The sequence below is a fragment of the Chiloscyllium punctatum genome, chromosome 27 (genome assembly GCF_047496795.1).
Source record: "Chiloscyllium punctatum isolate Juve2018m chromosome 27, sChiPun1.3, whole genome shotgun sequence".
Lineage (NCBI taxonomy): Eukaryota > Metazoa > Chordata > Chondrichthyes > Orectolobiformes > Hemiscylliidae > Chiloscyllium > Chiloscyllium punctatum.
Window position 1 is genome coordinate 4,088,267 of NC_092765.1, and position 24,794 is coordinate 4,113,060.

At 41.7% G+C, this 24,794-nt stretch overlaps 1 protein-coding gene across 11 annotated transcripts in view; it reads left to right on the forward strand.

Moving 5' to 3' along the window:
- The window catches only part of LOC140453373 (proto-oncogene tyrosine-protein kinase Yrk-like), a 304,349-nt gene that overhangs the window by 261,396 nt on the left and 18,159 nt on the right, over window positions 1–24,794 (forward strand). For 9 of the 11 annotated variants that reach the window (XM_072547949.1, XM_072547951.1, XM_072547955.1 and 6 more), the window contains 2 exons: window positions 3,602–3,766; window positions 9,391–9,570. In XM_072547949.1, the coding sequence (XP_072404050.1) occupies window positions 3,602–3,766; window positions 9,391–9,570 (345 nt within the window). Of the gene's footprint in view, window positions 1–3,601; window positions 3,776–4,990; window positions 5,147–9,390; window positions 9,571–24,794 lie in introns of all 11 variants that reach the window. The other 2 variants (XM_072547957.1, XM_072547947.1) reach the window with 2 other exon arrangements.

Here is a 24,794-nt window from a genome sequence, read left to right on the forward strand (position 1 = left end):
TGATTTTCATTTAATGTGTTTTCACTCTGTGGTTTAGTCTGCAATACTTCCAAAAATGGGAATTTATGGAATGTCTGATAATATCTAACAATAAAGCCTTCTGAAAATTACACTGTCTGATAACAGTGACAATGTTAGAAACTGAGTTAATTCAGTAAAAGCCTGAAAAAGTAGCCCAAAACATTTGTTCTCCCACTGATACATTCCATGGTTAAAACCACTTTAAGAAACAAAATAAAAAGATGGCAACATGTGGAAAAACCATTTGGAAGCATCTGATAACCTTCTAAAATGAAGGATTCTCCTCATGATTTCCTTCCCACTGGATCACTCCCAGCCACAACTCTCAGGGACTCTGTACCCAAAGAGTAGATTGAGTGTGACGTGATTGATTTTCATTTTGACTTTGTTCAGTAAATGACTGCCTTACATTTGGTACGTCCTACACGTGCAAAACATCCCCATCCAAACTGCCAGTGACACACTAAGGAAAGAGCTGCATTTCTGTATCGCCTATACTACAACATGAGGTATTTACAGTGCCTCATAGCATTGAGAGAACAGTTAAACAGAGAATTGAAACATTTTTAATATATGCAACAGGAATGGTAACATTGTACATGCAATCAGTCATGTCTGTCTTACAACATCCACCAAATCAGTTATTAACTCCATTATTGAAATAAGAAAAAGTAAATTTATATTGGTACTCAGTTCAAAAGCAATCATTTCAGGATTATGATGAATTAATGCTGGTGGTTAATAGATTTTAGCTATATAACATATGTAGTGAAGGTGCAACGGCTGTTATAATTACCACAAAGATCATTTTGCTGTAGTTTATTTCCAAACTGATAGAATGTTCTGTTCTGACATGTTCATGTTTGCCTCCAAAAACTGCTTATTGTGTGGAGTACTTTGCTGTGTAGAATGGTGCAGTGCTGTTATTTTCACTGCTAGCAATAGTCAAGAGTTGCAGGCGCAAATCAAAGCCGTTAATGTGAGAAGAAAACGTGGAAAAAACATATTGTCTCTAAAACGTGAGCTTGAACTATTGTCATTAACACTTTCACTGAGTATTTGTGGCTTCTTCAGTGTCTATTGGCTGTTATTGTATATTGGTGATAAATACATAAAACAGAATTGTGTGCCTGTGCATCAATTCATACATAAAACTGAAACAGGATTAAGCGATTGCTTTTAGAAATTCAGATAATGTGCAATTTTAAAAAATGATTCTTGCTTCTTGCCTTTGTGACTGTTCACCCTCTGTCCATGTGTCCGTTTGTCTGTGTCTGTGTGTCCATGTGTCTGTGTCTGCGCCTGCATGTCTGTGTCAGTGTGTCCCTGTGTCTGTGTCAGTGTGTCCCTGTGTCTGTGTCTGTGTGTCCCTGTGTCTGTGTGTCCATGTGTCTGTGAGTCCGTGTGTCTGTGAGTCCATGTGTCTGTGTCTGTGTCTGTGTGTCTGTGTCAGTGTGTCCATGTGTCTGTGTCTGTGTGTCCATGTGTCTGTGAGTCCGTGTGTCTGTCTGGCTACTGTTGGACAGAGCTGCTGGTGTCACTTATGTTAGAACCAGATTGAGTCCAGATTACACCTTCTGAAGAGGTTTAGAGAAGAAAACTAGTGCTTCAATACGAGTGAACCTCAAACTTACCATTTAATTAATAAACAACTGTGGCAATAAATACCCTGTCATTGTTGTGTTTTCTGCCTGTGAATATCTGTCTCCTGCCTGTGAATATCTGTCTCCTGTCTGTGAATACCTGTCTCCTGCCTGTGAATACCTGTCTCCTGTCTGTGAATACCTGTCTCCTGCCTGTGAATATCTGTCTCCTGCCTGTGAATATCTGTCTCCTGCCTGTGAATATCTGTCTACTGCCTGTGAATATCTGTCTACTGTCTGTGTATACCTGTCTCCTGTCTGTGAATATCTGTCTCCTGTCTGTGAATATCTGTCTCCTGTCTGTGAATATCTGTCTCCTGTCTGTGAATACCTGTCTCCTGTCTGTGAATACCTGTCTCCTGCCTGTGAATACCTGTCTCCTGTCTGTGAATACCTGTCTCCTGCCTGTGAATATCTGTCTCCTGTCTGTGAATACCTGTCTCCTGTCTGTGAATACCTGTCTCCTGCCTGTGAATACCTGTCTCCTGTCTGTGAATACCTGTCTCCTGCCTGTGAATATCTGTCTCCTGCCTGTGAATATTTGTCTCTTGTCTGTGAATTTTCTGGGAAATATTCGTTAAAACGTTTTGCCCTATTAAGGAAAAAAGAGTTGTTCACTAATGGTTTTGGATTCCTACCAAATATAAAGTTCACTTAATTTGAAAGGTTATAGGGATTTGTTGAATCTTCTGAATTGGTATAAGATGCCCATTAGTTAACATTAAACCCAAGCATTTAAAAATTCAGATTGAAAGTCATAGTCAGTACAATCTAAGAGAGAATCTCTGAATTTGACAATATTGATCAATTTAGGTACTAACAGAAGAAAGATTTGTTGCTTCATTCTGTTCCTGAGCCCTAATGCAGAAAATGTTGGTTCAAGTTCAGCACCAGACGATTAAAAAACTCACAATTCTTATCAAGCAGAAATTGCTGATGGAGGGTAGAATGGAAGCTTAAAAGTACAAAATACAGAAATGTTAACAATTATGCATCCTCACAAGTCCACATTGGGCGTATTAAATGATTGGATGAAGTCCTGTGTTTTACTGTTCTGTGTTCTATGAAATAACACCATCCTGCATGAACCCCAGCATAAGAACTGTTACATTAAGTTAGTTAACAATTAAAGAGAGATGTCCCTCTATGTTAGAGAACATCTTGTGAATACAGATGTAACATAGTTTGAAAAATATTGTAATATTATATAATCCATCACTATATTTAAAGCTTGAATTTTTCTGAAATCTGTTAGCAAAATGGACAATAGTTATGAAACAATTTGTGAAGGAAGATGATTAATCTGATTGCATTTGCCATTGTTTGCCTGACCTTCTTGAATTCTTTGGAGGTGTAATGATATGCAAACATAACAGGCAGGAAGGCAAGAATACGAAAAGGGAAATAGATCTTGTTTAAGTTTTCTGTAAAATGTACTTGCTTCTATAGCCTCAACTTTGACCATGCAATAAATTTCAATGGTTTAACCACCAATAAAATCCTCAATCATGCCCTCATAACTCTTGCTGTGATAGCTAGACATTAAGAAATGATGGCAGGTTCAGTCCCTATACCTTTAATACCATCGCCTGTGTGTTTGCACTAAACAGGCATTGCTTACTTTTAATTCACTTTCTGGAACCTAATAGTCACAGCTCGAAATCAAGTTGAGATTTTTGAGATTTTACGCCATCTTAACAATAGTAAGAAATTACAGAGTAATTCTGGCTGAAAACATCAGCATTATGAAGATTGGTGTGTGACAGTCTTACAATCAGGACACCATTGTATTCTCTGCTTTCGGAGAAGCAGTATAATTGTGCATTACCGTAATTACGTATCTATGTTTGCTGTTGGTTATTGGTGTCTCATCATTAACTCTCTTGTCTGCTTTTCTTGCTTTTCTCTCCTGTGCCCCTGATACGTCCTGGTCACAGAGCGAGCTGCAGGCCTGTGCTGTCGCTTGGTGGTACCATGTCACAAGGGCATGCCGAAACTGGCAGACCTTTCGGTCAAAACCAAAGATGTGTGGGAGATACCTCGGGAGTCCTTGCAGCTGATCAAGAAGCTGGGCAATGGGCAGTTTGGGGAAGTGTGGATGGGTAGGAACTGTGCCATGTCAAAGCAGACTCAGGACTTGCAGCAGATATGCAGTGACATGTGGTCACTCTAAATGGGCATTTGGTCTCAAAATGACCCATTTACAACTCCACATTAAAGAAGCAACTCAGAGTTGTGCCACGGTCACATGGATACATTGGTTATCTGATGGAAATAGCACATTGTTCTCTAAAATTGGATAAAGCTGACAATTTGAGCCTTTGGAATCACGGAACTGATTTGGTCTTTGCTTGGAGCATATGAATTACAGCAGACAGGGAGATTTTCCAGCCAATCGTCTGCAGTGATATGACTATTCCAAATGAATTAATCTATCCTAAACCCATTTCCCTGCCCAGTCTTCCTCTTATATTCCCCTTTCCAAATATTTATCCTACTGTCATTTTAAATTGTGTGCACTCCTCTAATTTGACATCTAATTCTCTGCATCCATAGTCCAATAATTATCTTTAGGAAAATAATCTTTGATCTGCCAATTGGTGGAACCCAGACTTCATGATTTAACTTCACAAAACCATTCATCATTTCATGAGTCTCCCTTAGATTGTCACTTTAATATTTGTTCTTAAAAAAGTTACCATTTTTTTAGCTTTATTTCAAAGCTATAATCACTCTTTCATTCCCATCTGCATTCTCTCCTTTACTTCAATATCCTGACAATAAGTGTTCCCAGAAGGATAGAGAGTATTGTGACCAACTCAATGTCTTATACAAATTCAGCATCACCTCTTCCCAGGTGGATACACTGTGAACCACCCTAAATTGATCAAAGAACACAATAGATATCACAAATTGGTAATGTATTGGCTGCTCCATTGATGAGGCTTATTTATTTGACCCTTTTCTGATAGATCAATCCTCTAAATTGAAGCACTGAAATTTGTAATATTGATGGAGAATTTTTCATAACTCTTTTAAGACCCGCTGAGAAACATTTTGCCTGTTTTGTTGCTGTGCCACCCTCCAGTTCACCCAGGGCCCTGTCCATGAGGCCTGAAGATGGAACTGTTTCTTACAGATAGCGCCTTTGAGTTTCAAACCCATTAGCACTTGCAAACTGGCTCACACATTGACAGAAATAAGTAAAACGAGAATAATCTGTTCTCCAAAAGATACCAATGGCAGCTGCAATTGTTGCAAGTCCCGTCAGCACTAATGCATGTGAATTTGTTTACATCCTACCTTCATTGAATCCATCCCTACAGATCATACTGACGGTTTGTGCCATGTGTTAACCAAGGCTTGTCCGGGTGAGACACCACAGACTCTAGGATTGGGTAAAGATGCATGGGAGATAAATCGACAGTCCCTGACTTTGGACAAAAAACTTGGTCAGGGATGTTTCGGAGATGTGTATATGGGTAAGGTGACAAATCGTCTTCTTGCTTTTTTTTAAAGAAAAGACCCAGAAGTTGGTAGGAGTTACAAAGACGGAGCTAAATGCTTGGTGGTATAACTTATAGGTTCACAAACAGGAAGTGCTGCCAAACCGTCAGTAACATGTGGATATTAACTCATTAAACATCACCTGCCTGCTATTTCTATCATTACATTAATATTGACCTTTCTATAGCAAACAATTGGATTAATCCTCTCCTATGCAGAGTAATTGTATGTGAATGTCCATACATTGATCATTTAGACCTCTGAGCATTTCTTAGGTTTATTACAGCTCACATTCCATTTACAGCAGAGGACTGAAGTCGCATTTTAGTTTAAAAGGAAAAAACTTAAAACAGCTAAGCCATTAAATCAAATTACTAATTTGTAAAGTCACACATAGTGTAACAATCCCTTGAAGATAATAACCAAATAGCCCATAGTAATTTAAATGTACAGGGATGATGCATCTAAACCAACAGATAGTGACACTTATTTAAATGTGAAAGCTTGAGTATGAAATATTTAACCTTTAAAATTTTAAAATAAAGAATATTTTTGTTCTGCTTGATTGTTTGCCCATAAAATTGCTTATAAGTAGGGAGCTGTACTACAACTTCACAAAACACCATCGCTGCAAGAGATACAATCATTTATCAACACATTCAGTCGTTTCTCTATATATACAATGAATTGACTCCAATAGTTATTCGGAAATAGATTGTTTAAATTTTTTTAAAGTGTGGTCAGATTAAATTTAATCCAATTTATATTTTGTCATAATGCAAAATTCACCTATTAATTGTTAAATACATTCTAACCTTGTTACCTATCAATGAGTGATCAACATTAACAGGGCTGATAATATTTACAACCACTGATAGTGAGCTGAACTTATCTGTACATCATCTGAATATTTTCTGCCCTGCTCCTTTGAAGGGACTGGAGAAAGGAAGTGGAGAGGATTCCTATGGGAAGGAGCAGTTCTCTGCTTTCCCACCCAAGGGAATACCCTTTGACTGGGAATTACCTGGCTAAGAGGCCATAGATATCATTGCAATCTGTATTCCTGATGAAGGGCTTTTGCCCAAAACGTCGATTTTACTGCTCCTCGGATGCTGCCTGAACTGCTGTGCTTTTCCAGCACCACTAATCCAGAATCCAGTAATCACATCTCTACCCAGAATTCACATCTGATCTCCCATTGGCAGGGTTATTCAGGAGCAGGAGGTTTGGCTACTGTGCGGGTCACTGAAACCAAGTCATTGTTCCCACTGAGATTTATAAATTCCTGTCAACCTGGAATCAAATGTAATACACACTGAATTTTTTTAAGTTGCCCATCATAATTGCCCAGAGAGCAGTTCACAATCAACCACATTGCTCTGGTCTGGAGTTAAATGCAGACTAGATCAGGTAAGGATGGCAGTTTCCTTCTCTAATGGACATTAGTGAATCAGATGGATTTTCTCCACAATAAACAATGGATTCATGGTCATCATTAGACTCTTAATTCCAGAATGTTATTGAATTTACATTTGACCATTGGCTGTACTGGGAATCAAACCCACATTCCCAGAACATTACCTGCATCTATGGATTAACAGTCCAATAATACCACTACACAATTGCCGCCCCTCTCTCTGTGTTATAACACCAAACCATGTCTAATAATAGATTCATCCTGTAAATTATCAAGGGACACTCACACCTTGGAGATAAATAAATATTTTATTTAATATGTGGGCTGTTTGAGATTCAAACTGAAATCAGTTAGTTCTCACTCAGCTTCCAGTGGGTGTGAAGACGTGTGTATAATGTAAACATTAGCATTGACAATATCCCAAACCGTTTCAAAGGTACATTAATTATCAAAGCAAAAGTGACACCAAAACCACATAAGGAGATATTAGGACAAGTGATCAAAAACCTGACCAAAGAGTTTGACTTTAAGGAGTATCTTAATGTGTATTCCTGAACCGTGCTGATTTTTGTCTGCGATAGAAAGGAGAGCTTATTTTTATTCAGTAACACTTCCACAGAAAAGGTCTCTCTGGATTTGTAGTGACTTTGAAAGATGTCACTAATATGAAGAAAAACAACAGTGCTTTTGATCAGATAAAAAGTTTTTTTTTTACCCTTGTCAGTTATGGTGGAAGGTGCTCTTACTTTGATTATCGTATAAAATGTTTCCAATCACCTCAACATGACAGCTTGAGCAAAGAATCTTCTCTATTATAAAAGATGCGATTTATAACCTCGTCCTAGGAATACCTCAATAGTAGAAGGATATTCCTTTTATCTTTGTTGGATGTAAATCCTTGGAGTTCTTTCCAGCTCATAATTATAATAAAACCTTTCTTAGAAAAGTGAAATATCTTTTACACAGCAGAATTGGTTCGCCTTTATAATTTTCCCACAAATTATTTTTCTGAAAAATAATTCAGCAGCTAAAACAAAATCTAAAACACCCACAATCTTTCAAGTTTTGCAAAAACAAACTGCTCTGATTAAAAATCCTTTGGTGTTATATGATGCCATATGTAATAAGCTTCCGAACAGTTACAATGACAAAGCTTCACTTGTTTAGCACCTTTAATGTAGTTCAAGGTACCAATGTGCTTCTGAGGACTGTTGTAAGTCAAAATTCTGCAGAAAACCCCATTAAGTTAGATAATCTTGGTCAGAGTTAGATTTTAAAAGGAGGAGAGAGACTGAAGAGAGGCAGACACAGATTCCCCAAAGTCCAATCAGACTATAAGGCTCATATCTCACAAGGCAGAGGGAGAAGACTGACCTCAGGCTGCAGGTGAAGTTGAGACAAACAATCCTTCATGGTAACCTCAGCTGGATTGGGAAGTGAACCTACACCCTGCATCATAAACCAGCTGGCCAGCCAACTGAGCTAACCAACATGCAGAGGGGACAAGGAGCTTAGGGCTTTGGTAGCTCTAGGAATTACAACTAGTAATGGAGTGATTTTATAATAAGTGTTCTGAAGAATTAGTTGAACACAGATATCTCTGAGTGTTATAAGGAGATTGCAGAGAATGGGAGAAGGTAAGGCCATGGAAAAAAACTTTGGTCACCTTATCTAAGGGAGGAGAAACTGCCAGAAGCAGGCCAGAGAAGAGCTATTTAGACTCGAAACATTAGCTTGCTTTCTCTTGTCACTTTGACTTCCAACATTTTTTGTTTTCAGGAGGTTCACCAGCATGATTCCAGCCAAGGAATTTTTTTTTAATGAGGAGAAATTGAGTAGTTTGGGCTTGTACTTATTAGAGTTTAGAAGAACAAGGGGAGATCTTATTGAAGCACGTAAGATGTTTTGGTTAGATATGCAGAGATTGTTTCCCTTTATGAGTCACTCTAAAATAATCTCAGAATAACAATCATCCAATTAAGACTGGGGTGAGGAGGATATGTTTTCTCTCAGAGCAGAGTGAATCTGTGGAATTCTTGAATACCGGAGGCTGTCAAGGCTGGGTCATTCAGTACATTCAGGGCTGAAACTGAGGATTTTAAAATTGTCAGGGAATCAAGTCTTGGACAGAAAAGGCAGGATATTGAGTTATGGATTATCAGATCTGCCATGATCTCTTTCAATGGCAGAGCAGAATTGATGGGCTGAATGGCCTCCTCGTACTCGAATGTTTTATGGGTTTATACAGATGAGCATTTTGAAATTGAGGTGTTGCTTAACTGGGAGTCAGTGTAGAAGAACAGACACAACGATAAGGGTGAACATCGCCCAGCTTAAATCAGGAACAGGCTGTAGAGTTTTAAATGAACTTGAGCCTGTGTAGAATGGAAAAGAGGAAAACATTTTATAGTGAGCTGCAGGGGTAACAAAGAAGGGAAATTAAAGGGCATTTTAATCCTGCTCAACTGACAGCAAATTAATATTGACTGGACCATGTGCTTCTTTTCTCTCCAATACTTTAGCACATTTATTTTAAACAATATCCCACAGTCTCAATTTGGGACTTTAATTAATCAGATTAGTGAAACTTCTCTGATTAAAATTGGATTGCGTATGAAGTATTTTCAGTAGGAGAGGGTTAATGCTTTTCAGGTTTTCACATTTCAGTTGCTGCTGCATGACAGATCATTCCCACACATTAATGTTCTCATTCCCCTCCAATGTTTCACATTGTGTCTAACGTCAGCACTTGCCTTGCGGATAATTTGCTTTCATTGATGTTCTTTCCACCGGCTGGCTTAGGAACGTGGAACGGCACCACAAAGGTTGCAGTGAAGACTCTGAAACCTGGCACAATGTCACCCGAGGCATTTCTTGAGGAAGCCCAAATAATGAAGAGACTGAGACATGACAAATTGGTTCAGCTGTACGCAGTAGTTTCCGAGGAGCCCATCTACATCGTCACAGAATTCATGACTCAAGGTAAAGTGGCCTTTCCAACAGGCACGTTTTTATCTTTAACTTGATCAGCTATTTAAAATATATCATTTACAGGAAATGCTCCTTGAGATCCATGTCCTGCAGTTAGATCTATAGTTGACATCACAGAAATTAGCATCTCATTGACAAATTGATCCTTTCTGGCTTGTGTATGCTTCAATGTGCATAGTAACTCACATTTAGTGCATGTATGATGGAAAGAACACAGAATTCATCAGAGTAGAAGCATTTGGCTGGATTGCAATAAAAGAACAAATGATGTACTAACTAACTTGTAGAAGGAAGAGTAGGGGGAGTCGCTGTCAGCTGCCCAGTTTATTATCGATCATGCCCATTGTGTCAAGGACTGGTACTGTGATCATGTTTTACTCAAGTGTTATCCTCAATCATTATTCAATAGGTTTTTTTTTAAATCACTGAATGAAGTTAAATGGGTATTCACCAACTGGCAAGTTGCTTGACTAAAAAAATAAAATGTAGTTATAATTGACCTATTCACTTTCTCTCTAAATGCTGGAACAATTGGACTTCACAAGAGTTTTCTTGTGTCTTTGCTTACTGATATCTCAGTTAACATTGAGTCACAGGCCCAACACACATCTAAACCAAATTTATCCAGGGGACCAGGTTGAATGTAAATTGCTCCCTGGGCCAGTATCTCCTGTAATTCCATCATTGATATAAATGGGATATTTCTGTCACAGACATCACATTTACTGTGGTGATCTTCTGTTGCATGTGTGAACTCAGTATCAACAGCTACGTTACTACATTCCTGCACTCACAGGGATTTATTTTTGGTCAGCTATATCAGGTTGAACCTTTTTGTAATGGTAATGCTCTCCTCAAAAAAGTATTTTTGTTTGTATTGAGGGATTGCAACATTGAATTGGACTTAGACATAATTATTATTCACCACTGAAACATCCTATACACTTGACTCACTATGCTAATAGATTAATCTTCAATCTCAATAACAATTATCATGTCAAATCACGCAGTTAGGAAATGTGCTGTACATATTTGTAAAATATTGATTTTTCACAGGCATCATGTCTCTCAAGGCACTTTCCAATAATCATTTGAATATTAAGAACACTGGAGATTTAGTTTGCAACTCTTCAGGCAGCCATGAGATTTATTTTTTTCAAATCCTGTAATCTTTAACTTCAATTAGATTTACTTGCTGTGTATGAAAATTATTGAAGTATAAATGTGATGTTTTGAGACAATTTCAAGTACTCTGTTCAACTGAGAAACAGTAAGCATGGTCTCTGTATCTATGTGTGTTTGGGTATTATGTCTGTGTGGGGTTGTGTGTATTGTCTGCAACTGTGTGTGCATGTGCTTGTGCATGTGTATTGTGTGCACATGTGTCTGTGTTTTGTGTTCATGTGAGTTGTACGTGTATGCGTGTGTGTATATATCGCGTATGTGTGTTTTTATGTGTGTATGTATATGCAAATGTTTTGTGTGTGAATATGTGTATGCACGTGTTCTGTGTGTATGTGTGTATGTATATGTGTATGCGCATGTTTTGTGCGTGTCTGTGTTGTGTATGCGTGTGTTTTGTGTGTGTGTGTGTGTGTGTGTGTGTGTGTCATACTCACATTGCCTACCATAGGCATATCAGGGGGATTTACAGATTGATGTCCAATCTGTTTGTCCACATTACCACGCTGTTTCCTTTGCCATCAAGTCCTGTGGTGTGACTTGCACCAAGAGTTAACACACTACACTGCACCAGAATACCTCACTTACAATATACAATAATCACCCAAACTGCACTGTAAGACTTGTTACAGACTAGACCACTCAAAATATTCTTAAGCAGGCAACACCAGAGCATAACTTTGTAATTTGTTTCGGTAAGTGTACAGTGAAAATCACCTGGAGTAAGTTAGCTAGGTTGACTACCAGGTTTTAAAACAGACAATAAAATTACCCAATGAAACACATAGAACAGAATAAAGAACCCCTACAGAACTCAACTGCATAATTAGACTTAATTATGCTGTTCCAAATATACACAACTGTCCCAACAAGCAAACCCCCTTTAAAACCCAGCACAAATGGAACACATACTTACAGGTTGAAGTTGAAGGGCAGAAAAGAGAGAGAGAGAGTTTCCACACAGCTCCCTGTTGAACATTCCAGTTCAAGACTGAAATAAAACTGCTCAGCTCAGTTAGAGAGGTGACCATGCCCCTTTCATTATACAGGTCACTTTAAAAACATATCCATTTTGGCCTGAAGTCTCATCTGTTTACATGTAAACAAAAGGCCTCTCAAAGTTTTTTTCATCTCTGTACCAAACCAGACTGATCAGATTCTGGATTAGTGGTGCTGGAAGAGCACAGCAGTTCAGGCAGCATCCAAGGAGCTTCGAAATCCAAGGAACAGCTTTTAGAAAAAAAGCTTTGTACGGACTTCACTGATGTATCTCCATTGTTGTTTCAGTGGGTGAGAGGAAAAACAGGGGAGAGAATACATAGACACATACACGCGCGCGCACACACACACACACACACACACACTTATACACACACACACAAACACCTTCCTGTGATAGGGGAATGAGGTGAGATTGTGAATCAGCTTCCTATTGAAGTAGATAAATAAAACAGGGACTAATGCAGATGCTCAGTTCTACCTCTGTTTTCTGGTTTAAAATATAGTTTGTTTAAATAATATATGGCCATAAGAAATATGAACAGGAGCAGGCCATTCAGCCCCTCAAGTTTGCTGTGCCATTCAATAGGATCATGGCTATCCAACATTCCTCACTTCCATTTTCCTGCCCTTTCCCAGTAACCCTTGATTTCCTGACTGAATGTTAATTTCAGCTAAGAATGAATAGGTATGGGTATTAGAACTTCAGAAAGTTGTTTAACCTGAGCAGGACCAGGTCACATGATCCTTCAGGCCTGCTTCAACATTTGATAGAGTGGTGACAGATCCTTGACCTCCATTTTCCTGTTGTGTCTCCATATCCCTTGATCCCCTTAGAATCTAAAATTCTATCAACCTGAGCCTTGACTGTATGGAAAAGGCCCAAGGGAGATTTACCAGGATGCTTCCAAGGTGGCACAATGCATCAGTGGTCAGCACTGCTGCATCACAGTGCCAGGGGCCTGGGTTCGATTCCAGCCTTGGGAAACTATCTGTGCGAAGTTTGCACATTCCCCCATGTCTACCTGGGTTCCCTTCAGATGCTCTGGTTTCCTCCCACAGGATCCAGCGTGTCATCCGCCGTCATTTCCGCCACCTCCAAACAGGCCCCACCACATATTTCCCTCCCCTCCCCTATCAGCGTTCCAAAAAGACCACTCCCTCCGTGACTCCCTTGTCAGGTCCACACCCCCCACCAACCCAACCTCCACTCCCGGCACCTTTCCCTGCAACCGCAAGAAATGAAAAACTTGCGCCCACACCTCCCCCCTTACTTCCCTCCAAGGCCCCAAGGGATCCTTCCATATCCGCCACAAATTCACCTGCACCTCCACACACATCACCTATTGCATCCGCTGCACCCGATGTGGCCTCCTCTATATTGGGGAGACAGGCCGCCTACTTGCGGAATGTTTCAGAGAACACCTCTGGGACACCCGGACCAACCAACCTAACCACCCTGTAGCCCAACACTTCAACTCCCCCTCCCACTCCACCAAGGACATGCAGGTCATTGGACTCCTCCATCGCCAGACCATGGCAACATGACGGTTGCAGGAAGAGCGCCTCATCTTCCGCCCGGGAACCCTCCAACCACAAGGGATGAACTCAGATTTCTCCAGTTTCCTCATTTCCCCTCCCCCCACCTTGTCTCAGTCAAATCCCTCGAACTCAGCACCGCCTTCCTAACCTGCAATCTTCTTCCTGACCTCTCCGCCCCCACCCCCTCTCCGGCCTATCACCCTCACCTTGACCTCCCTCCACCTATCGCATTCCCAACGCCCCTCCCCAAAGTCCCTCCTCCCTACCTTTTATCTTATCCTGCTGGACATACTTTCCTCATTCCTGAAGAAGGGCTGATGCCCGAAACGTCGATTCTCCTGCTCCTTGGATGCTGCCTGACCTGCTGCGCTTTTCCAGGAACACATTTTCAGCTCTTTCCTCTCACAGTCCAAAGATGTGCAGCTCGGATGGATTGGCCATGCTAAATTGCCCATAGTGTTCAGGGATGTGCAGGCGAGGTGGATTAGCCAGGGGGAATGCAGGGTTATAGGGTAGGAGGTGGATCTGGGTGGGAAGTTGTTCAGAGGGTCATTGGGGACTTGATGGGCTGAATAGCCTGCTTCCACATTGTATGGATTCTCTGAGAAACTTTAGTTACGGAGAGAGTTTGGACAGTACTCCTTGAAACAGAAATGGTTAAGAGGTGATCTCATGAATTTTTCAGGATGATGTGATGTTTTAGTAAAGTCACTGGGGGAAAAGAAATGATTCCCTTTGGTGAGTGAGTCAATAACCAATGGCCATGGACTCAAAGTCACTGGGAAAAGTGCTATAAGGGCAGAGATGGTAAATTTTCCACTCAGAGAGTTGTCAAGTTGGGGAATGCTGTATCAGAAAGGTGATGCTGCTGATTATCTGATTGGGCAAGTGCTAAAGAATGAGAGTTGTAAACAAAAAGCAAGTATATGGGACTAAGCAATGACTTTTTATTTAGAGAAGCAGGAAAGGAAATCTGAGCCTGGATTGAGATGGTGGTGCCATGGTTATACCACTCACTGGACTAGTAATCCAGATTCTTAGACTAGGTGCTTTGGGGATAAGGGTTCAAATCCAACCAGGATAGATGGCATTTTGAATTCATTGAATAGTTCTGGAATAAAAAGCCACTGTCAGTGATAGTGACCATGAAATTATCCTCAATTATTGTAAAAACCCATCTCATGTCCTTGAGGGTTGGAAATCTGCTGTTCTTGCCAGGTCTGGCCTGCCTATGATTCCAGTCCCATGTAACATGGTTGAATCTGAGATAACCGAAGCTGTTCAGTCCAAAGACAGTTAGGGATGGGCAACATATGCTGAACTTGGCAGAAACACCAAGAAGCAAACAGCACAATGGACTCTTTTGATTCCATGAAATGTGTTTTTATCTGCAGGGAAAATTTACACACCACTTAATTAAGGGAAAAAAAACAACTGGGATTCTTTAGTATTAGAAACCATTGCATAATTGTTCAAAAACTTAGCATTAAGAGAAATGCATAATTATTATTGGTAGATCATTCATAGAAAGAAACTATATCAACCAAGTGAAGGATCCCATTACATTTATTCAAATATTCAAATCTGGAAAAGTCTTAGTCAGCAATAGGGTGTGTGTTGCACATCAGTCAATCTAATGGAATCTGGTGTGGAGAGTGTTCGATTCACAAATGATAGGTACAGTGGAAATGTTAAAATGGCAGTCAATGCTCGATTATAATAAGGGTTAAAGAGGAACAAACAGATGGAAACTAATCTCCACTCATGCTGTTTTACTGGAGGTGATGCACATTTACTTATGTAAATGACATTCATCTTGTTGTAGGATTTACAACAGCAACCATTAAAACTGTTGGGAACTAAGGTTACTTTTCCTTTAATATATGTTCCATGGCATTTGTAAAACAAATAAAAAGCACATGATTCCTATCCAGTATTGGATTCCACATTCTGTGAAGAACAGTGTCTACTTTACCTGTTATTTTTTTCTATTCATTTTATGGGATGTAAGTGTGGCTGGCTGGGCCAGCATTTATTATCGATCCCTAATTACTCTGGATTGAAGGGGGTGCAGTTGCAGGTTGCTGTGCATCTGGGGTCTCTGGAGAGTAGGAGGTTGAGAGGTGACCTTATAGAGGTTTATAAAACAATGAGGGGTATAAATAAGGTGAATGGAAAGTGTCTTTTCCCCGGGGTGAGGAATTTCAGGCTAGGGGCTGAGGGGAGAAAGATTTTTAAAAAGGCATGAGGGCACTTTTTTTTACACAGAGAGTGGTTTGTGTGTGAAATGAGCTTCCAGAGGAAATAGTGGATGTGGCTTCTGTTACAACATTTAAAAGACACTTGGATAAGTTCATGAATAGGAAAGGTTTCGAGGGATATGGGACAGGAGCAGGCAAGTGGGACCTGTTTAGTTGGGATTAGGGTCAGCATGGACCAAAGGTGCTGTATGACTCTATAACTCTGTAAACCATACTAGATCAGGCAGTGATGTCTTAGCGAGTTTGAAAAGATTAGTAGCTCAGGTTGAGGTTCTGGATGTAGGTTTGCTCATTTTCAGACATTTAGTCATCATACTATGTAACATCTTCAGTGAGCCTCCGGACCATAAGACCATAAGACATAGGAGTGGAGGTAAGGCCATTCGGCCCATCGAGTCCACTCCGCCATTCAATCATGGCTGATGGGCATTTCAACTCACTTACCCGCATTCTCCCCGTAGCCCTTAATTCCTTGTGACATCAAGAATTTATCAATCTCTGCCTTGAAGACATTTAGTGTCCCAGCCTCCACTGCACTCTGCGGCAATGAATTCCACAGGCCCACCACTCTCTGGCTGAAGAAATGTCTCCGCATTTCTGTTCTGAATTTACCCCCTCTAATTTTAAGGCTGTGTCCACAGGTCCTAGTCTCCTCACCTAACAGAAACAATTTCTTAGTGTCCATCCTTTCCAAGCCATGTATTATCTTGTAAATTTCTATTAGACCTCCCCTTAATCTTCTAAACTCCAATGAGTACAATCCCAGGATCCTCAGCCGTTGCTCATATGTTAGACCATTCCAGGGATCATCCATGTGAATCTCCGCTGGACACATTCCAGTGCCAGTATGTCCCTCCTGAGGTGTGGGGACCAAATCTGGACACAGTACTCCAAATGGGGCCTAACCAGAGCTTTATAAAGTCTCAGTAGCACAACGGTTCTTTTATATTCCAACCCTCTTGAGATAAATGACAACATTGCATTCGCTTTCTTAATCACGGACTCAACCTGCATGTTTACCTTTAGAGAATCCTCGACTAGCACTCCCAGATCCCTTTGTACTTTGGCTTTATGAATTTTCTCACCATTTAGAAAGTAGTCCATGCTTGTATTCTTTTTTCCAAAGTGCAAGACCTCGCATTTGCTCACATTGAATTCCATCAGCCATTTCCTGGACCACTCTCCCAAACTGTCTAGATCCTTCTGCAGCCTCCCCATTTCCTCAGTACTACCTGCCTGTCCACCTAACTTTGTATCATCAGCAAACTTCGCTAGAATGCCCCCAGTCCCTTCATCCAGATCATTAATATATAACGCGAACAGCTGTGGCCCCAACACTGAACCCTGCGGGACACCGCTTGTCACCAGCTGCCATTCCAAAAAAGAACCTTTTATCCCAACTCTCTGCCTTCTGTCAGACAGCCAATCCTCAATCCATACCAGTAGCTCATCTCGAACACCATGGGCCCTCACCTTGCTCAGCAGCCTCCCGTGTGGCACCTTATCAAAGGCCTTTTGGAAGTCTAGGTAGACCATATCCACTGGGTTTCCCTGGTCTAACCTACTTGTCACCTCTTCAAAGAATTCCAACAGGTTTGTCAGGCACGGCCTCCCCTTACTAAATCCATGTTGGCTTGCTCTAATCCGACCCTGCTCTTCCAAGAATTTAGAAACCTCATCCTTAATGATGGATTCTAGAATTTTACCAACAACCGAGGTTAGGCTAATTGGCCTATAATTTTCCATCTTTTGTCTTGATCCTTTCTTGAACAAAGGGGTTACAACAGCGACCTTCCAATCATCCGGGACTTTCCCTGACTCCAGTGACTTTTGAAAGATCTCAACCAATGCCTCCGCTATTTCCTCAGCCACCTCCCTCAGAACTCTAGGATGTAGCCCATCGGGGCCAGGAGATTTATCAATTTTATTGGGCGGCACGGTGGCACAGTGGTTAGCACTGCTGCCTCACAGCGCCTGAGACCCGGGTTCAATTCCCGCCTCAGGCGACTGACTGTGTGGACTTTGCACGTTCTCCCCGTGTCTGCGTGGGTTTCCTCCGGGTGCTCCGGTTTCCTCCCACAGTCCAAAGATGTGCAGGCCAGGTGAATTGGCCATGCTAAATTGCCCATAGTGTTAGGTAAGGGGTAAATGTAGATGTAGGGGTATAGGTGGGTTACGCTTCGGCGGGGCGATGTGGACTTGTTGGGCCGAAGGGCCTGTTTCCACACTGTAAGTAATCTAAGACTTTTTAGCTTTTCTAGCACTTTCTCTTTTATAATGGCAACCATACTCAACTCAGCCCCCTTACTCCCTTTAATTGTTGGGATATTACTCATGTCTTCCATTGTGAAGACTGACGCACAGTACTTATTAAGTTCTCCAGCTATTTCGTTATCTCCCATCACTCGGCTTCCAGCATCAGTTTGAAGTGGCCCAATGTCTACTTTGCCTGTCGTTTGTTTCTTATGTATTGAAAGAAACTTTTACTATCATTTCTAATATTACTGGCTAGCCTACCTTCATATTTGATCCTCTTCTTCCTTATTTCTCTCTTTGTTATCCTGTGTTTGTTTTTGTAGCCTTCCCAATCTTCTGATTTCCCAGTGCTCTTGGCCCCTTTATAGGATCTCTCTTTTTCTTTAATACATTTCCTGACTTTCTTTGTCAGCCATGGCTGCCTAATCCCTCCCCAGATAATCTTTCTTTTCTTGGGGATGAACCTCTGTACTGCGTCCTCAATTATACCCACAAACTCCTGCCATTTTTGCTCTACTGTCTTCCCCGCTAGGTTCTGCTTCCAGTCTATTTTCGTCAGTTCCTCTCTCATGCCCTCATAATTACCTTTATTTAACTGTAACACCATTACATCCGATTTTGCCTTCTCTCTTTCAAACTGTAGACTGAACTCTACCATATTATGATCACTGCTTCCTAAGTGTTCCCTTACTTTAAGATTTTTTATAAAGTCTGGTTCATTACATAGCACTAGGTCCAAAATAGCCTGCTCCCTTGTGGGCTCCATGACAAACTATTCCAAAAAGCCATCCTATAAGCATTCCATGAATTCCCTTTCTTTGGATCCACTGGCAACATTACTTACCCAGTCCACCTGCATATTGAAGTCTCCCATGATCACCGTAACCTTGCCTTTCTGACATGCCTTCTCTATTTCCCGGTACATGTTGCGCCCCTGGTCCTGACCACTGTTAGAAGATCTGTACATAACTCCCATTATGGTTTTTTTGCCTTTGTGGTTCCTCAATTCCACCCACACAGATTCCACATCATCCGACGCTATGTCATTTAGTGCCATAGATTTAATTTTGTTCTTAACTAACAAGGCAACCCCGTCCCCTCTGCCCACCTCCCTATCTTTTCGATAAGTTGAAAATCCTTGGATGTTTAACTGCCAGTCCTGACCCCCCTGTAACCACGTCTCTGTGATGCCTACCACATCATAATCATTCACGATGATCTGTGCCATTAGTTCATCTGCTTTGTTACGAATGCTACGAGCATTCAGGTAAAGTGCCTTAATGCTAACTTTCTTAACATTAGGGATATTGGAAGTCATAAGATGTCCTAAGTTATCCTTCCTTTTTGATGCATTCCCAATCTGCCTCAAGGTTAAATCCGCCTGCACATATGCTATCCTGCTGTTTATCTTTCCATTTAACTCCATACTCCCTGTCGCTTTCACTTTCCCTTCCCCCCAACTTAGAAGTTTAAAGTCCTACTGACCACCCTATTTATCCTCTTCGCTAGAACATTGGTACCTGATCGGTTCAGGTGGAGACCGTCCCAACGGTACAGATCCCACTGGTTCCAAAACTGATGCCAATGCCCCATGAAGTGGAATCCCTCTTTCCCACACCAATCCCTTAGCCACGTGTTTACTTCCCTAATTTTCTTATCCCTATGCCAATTGGCACGTGGCTCGGGCAGTAATCTGGAGATTATGACCCTTGAGGACCTGTACTTCAATTTCCTTCCTAGTGCTCGATAATCCCCAAACAGGTCCTCCACCCTAGCTTTGCCTATGTTGTTAGTCCTAACGTGGACCACAACAACTGGATCCTCCCCCTCCTGCTCCAATATCCTTTCAAGCCGGTTGGAAATGTCCCGCACCCTGGCACCAGGCAGGCAACACACCATGCGAGACTCCCGATCCAGCTTGCAAAGGAGACTATCTGTCCCCCTAATTATAGAATCCCCTATAACAACTACTTGTCTTTTTGCTCTCCCCTCTTGAATGGCCTTCTGCACCATGGTGCCATGGTCAGCTGACTCATCCTGTGCAGAGCCCTTTTCCTCATCCGTACAGGGAGCAGGAATCTCATACCTGTTGGACAGGGTCAAGGACTGAGGCTCCTGCGCTCCTGAACTCAGAATCCCCCTACCTGCCTCACTTACAGTCACATTCTGATGTCCCTGATCACTGACTGAATTTGAATTACTTAATCTCCCAGGTGTGACTGCCTCCTGAAACAAAGCGTCCAGGTAACTCTCCCCCTCCCGGATGTGCCGCAGTGTTTGAAGCTCAGATTCCAGATCATCAACTCTGATCCGGAGTTCTTCCAGCAACCAACACTTGCTGCAGATGTGGTCATTGCCATTCACAATGGGATCAGCCAGCTCCCACATCATACAGCTACAGCACATCACCTGCCCAGCCATCTCTGCTTAGTTAATTACTTTATTACTTTGTATAAATTTGAGTTAAAATACTTTCTGATACCTCTCTGCTATAGTCTTTTTCTAAAAACTGATTAATAGATAAACCAAAAAAGTAAATTTTTAACCAGTCACTGATAAAGAAATAGAAAACTGCTGATGATTCCTGCTTTCTAGTTATATGTTTGGGTTTCCTTGGGTTGGTAATGTCATTTCCTGTGGTGATGTCATTTCCTATGGTGATGTCATTGCCTGTTTGTTGATAGAGTTCCAGTTGGAATGCCAAGCTTCTAGAAATTCTCGTGCATGTCTCTGTTTGGCTTGTCCAAGAATAGTTGCGTTGTCCCAGTCAAAGTGGTGTCCTTCCTTATCTGTATGTAAGGATACTAGTGAGAGAGGGTCACGACTAGGACAACACACCCATCCTAAGAGAAGCCAAACAGAGACATGCACGAGAATTCCTAGAAGTATGGCATTCCAGCCGGAACTCTATCAACAAACACATTGACTTGGACCCCATTTACCACCCCTTGAGCAAAAGAACAGGAAATGACATCACCATAGGAAATGACATCACTACAGGAAATGACATTACCAACCCAAAGAAACCCAACCAAATAAATAGAAAGCAGGAATCATCAGCAGTGCTTTGACCAGCAGCTCAGTGAAGATGTTACCTGGTATGGTGATGAAATGTCTGAAAATGAACATTCCAGCTCAGCAAGCAAACCTACATCCAGCAGTGTCTTGTTCTGTTATGGACATTCTTAAACCTAATAGGTAATTTTTGATTCTCCAGTTATCACATGGTCACTATAGTTGGCAATGTTATCAAATTTGGGTGGCACAGTTGCTCAGTGGTTAGCACTGCTGCCTCACAGCAGCAGGGTCCCAGGTTCAATTCCACATTTGGGTGACTGTGTGGAGTTTGCATATTCTCCCCGTGTCTGCGTGGATTTCCTCCGGGTGTTCCGGTTTCCTCCCACAGTCCAAAGATGTACAGGTCAGGTGAATTTGCCATGCTAAATTGCCCATAGTGTTTGGTGCATTAGTCAGAGGGAAATGGGTCTGGGTGGGTTACTCTTCAGAGGGTTGGTGTGGACCTCTTGGGCTGAAAGGCCTGTTTCCACACTGTAAAGATACTAAATGAATATTTTGCATCAGTATTTACTGTGGTAAAGGATATGGAAGATATAGACTCTACGGAAATAGAAGGTGACATCTTGCAAAATGTCCAGATTACAGAGGAGGAAGTGCTGGATGCCTTGAAACGGTTAAAGGTGGATAAATCCCCAGGACCTGATCAGGTGTACCTGAGAACTCTGTGGGAAGCAAGGGAAGTGATTGCTGGGCCTCTTGCTATTTGTATCATCGATAGTCACAGGTGAGGTGCCGGAAGACTGGAGGTTGCCAAACATGGTGCCACTGTTTAATAAGGGTGGTAAAGACAAGCCAGGGAACTATAGACTGGTGAGCCTGACCTTGGTGGTGGGCAAGTTGTTGGAGGGAATCCTGAGGGACAAGATGTACATGTATTTGGAAAGGCAAGGGCTGATTCGGGATAGTCAACATGGCTTTGTGCATGGGAAATCATGTCTCACAAACTTGATTGAGTTTTTAGAAGAAGTAACAAAGAAGATTGATGAGGGCAGAGCAGTAGATGTGATCTATATGGACTTCAGTAAGGTGTTTGACAAGGTTCCCCATGGGAGACTGATTAGCAAAGTTAGATCTCATGGAATACAGGGAGAACTATCCATTTGGATACAGAACTGGCTCAAAGGTAGAAGACGGAGGATGGTGGTGGTGGGTTGATTTTCAGACTGGAGGCCTGTGACCAGTGGAGTGCCACAAGGACCAGTGCTGGGCCCTCTACTTTTTGTCATTTATATAAATGATATGGATGCGAGCATAAGAGGTACAGTTAGTAAGTTTGCTGATGACACCAAAATTGGAGGTTTAGTGGACAGCGACGAGGGTTACCTCAGATTACAACAGGATCTGGACCAGATGAGCCAATGTGTGAGAAGTGGCAGATGGAGTTTAATTCAGATAAATTAGAGGTGCTGCATTTTGGGAAAGCAAATCTTAGTAGGACGTATACACTTAATGGTAAGATCCTAGGGAGTGCTGCTGAACAAAAAGACCTTGGAGTGTAGGCTCATAGCTCCTTAAAAGTGGAGTCACAGGTAGACAGGATAGTGAAGAATGTGTTTGGTATGCTTTCCTTTATTGGTCAGAGTACTGAGTACAGGAGTTGGGAGGTCATGTTGCGGCTGTACAGGACATTGCTTAGGCCACTGTTGGAATATTGCTTGTAATTCTGGTCTCCTTCCTATCGGAAAGATGTTGTGAAACTTGAAAGGGTTCAGAAAAGATTTACAAGGATGTTGCCAGGGTTGGAGGATCTGAGCTACAGGGAGAGACTGAACAGGCTGGGGCTGTTTTCCCTGGAGCGTCGGAGGCTGAGGGGTGACCTTATAGAGGTTTACAAAATTATGAGGGGCATAGATAGAATAAATAGACAAAATCTTTTCCCTGGGGTTGGGGAGTCCAGAACTAGAGGGCGTAGGTTTTGGGTGAGAGTGAAAAGATATAAAAGAGACCTAAGGGGCAACGTTTTCACGCAGAGGGTGGTACGTGTATGGAGATGAGTTGCTAGAGGATGTGGTGGAGGCTGGTACAATTGCAACATTTAAGAGGCATTTGGATGGGTATATGAATAGGAAGGGTTTGGAGGGATATGGGCCAGGTGCTGGCAGGTGGGACTAGACTGGGTTGGGATATCTGGTCGGCATGGATGGGTTGGACTGAAGGGTCTGTTTCCATGCTGTACATCTCTGACTCTAATCTAAAAATTCCAGATTTATTAAATTAACAATAACTAGTCAGCTACATTGGAGGGATTTAAAATCATGTCTCTGGTATCTAAATTACCACTCCTGCAATTCTGAGACTTCAGAAGGAGAAACATCCCTTATTTTAGTCAATTGTAGAACTCTGAACCATATGCAGCTGGATAGTATCAAAAATGGTTCATGAGGAAACCAGATAGTTTTCTCCAGAATTGATGCCAGATAAAGATCCTAGATCCACCCTAATTTTGAAAACTGTGTTAGGCAAAAGGAAACGTAAGAAATTTTTCCAGAAAGTAAATATAGCTGGAAATAGACCATAAGTCGTCAATTTAAGTGAGGTTTTTCAATTTTTCAAATGATTCATTTCTGCTCTAATAGAAATGTTGCAATGCTAATAGAGATGTTTAGTTTACTATGCATAAAATATTGTACACGGAAGCAAAATGCAGAGCTGTGTCTGCATTTATCTTTAGAACTAGTTTATTTTGACTGGCACAGGATAAAAAATGCTTTAAATAAATAGATTCATGGATCATTCTATCTTTTGGTGTCTGGATAGAATGGGAGACATTTATGATGATTGGGTAAAATAAAACAGAAGGCGATGCAAATTTTTTCTTGCATGATGAATGGTTATGAACTGGAAGGTACTGTCTAGGGATTCACTGGTAACTTCCAATGGAGAATTAGATAAATACGTAAAGGGGAAGTGTTTACAGGGCAGTGTGGGAAGCAGCACTGGAAAGGAACTGATTGGATGGCCCTTTCAAAGAGCTAGCAATGACACAATTGGCAGAATGGCTTCCTGAATGGTTGTATAATTGGATCATTGATCCACGTCAAGTCAGCCATTCGTTATTCACACTGCCTACATTCCTTCCTATTGATCCGAGTGGATGGAGGAACAGAGCAGGATGGAGAATGAGCAGTAGGGACTGATTGTGCCCAAATGATGCAGTTGGCAGGAGTTACCTCAACACTGACACCTGAATATAGAGCTGAGGGAGTGCTGAGGTGCCATTTTGTGGAGAGGATGTTGAACTGAGGCCCCATCAGCATTATCTCCCATCCCCCAAGCACACCCCCCCACCCCCCCCCCCCCCCCACCCCCAAGCCCACCAGCCCCCAACATGTAAACATCCCTGAACCCATGATGCTAGTTCAAAGAAGAGCAAGAGGGTGATCCCCTGCCAAGTCTTTATCACTCAGTCACCATTTTCAGATGGTGTGGTCATCTATCGCAGTTTGTGGGAGCTTGCTGTGCACACGTTGGCCGTGGAGCTTTCTGAGATACAACAGACTGGATGTTACAGACTGGTACTGTGCACAGCCTGCCCCGTCACTGACTGACAATAAAGAGGCCCACCCCACATCCTAGCCTGTACTGTGCAGGAGAATGACAGGTGACCTTGTGGAGACATACAAGATTCATAAGGAATTTGACAAGGTAGATACAAAGATGTTATTCCCACTTGTGGGACAGTCCCATTGATGACAGAGGGAGAAAGGATTGTTTTCTCAGACGGGAGTGAGTCTGTGGAATTCTTTTTCACAGAGGGCTGTCAAGGCTAGGTCAATAAGTATATTCAAGTCTGAGATAGACCGATTTGTTATCAGTAAGGGGATCAAGGGTTATGGGGAAAAGACAGGACAGTGGAGTTGAAGATGATCAGATCAGCCATGGTCTCATTGAATGGCA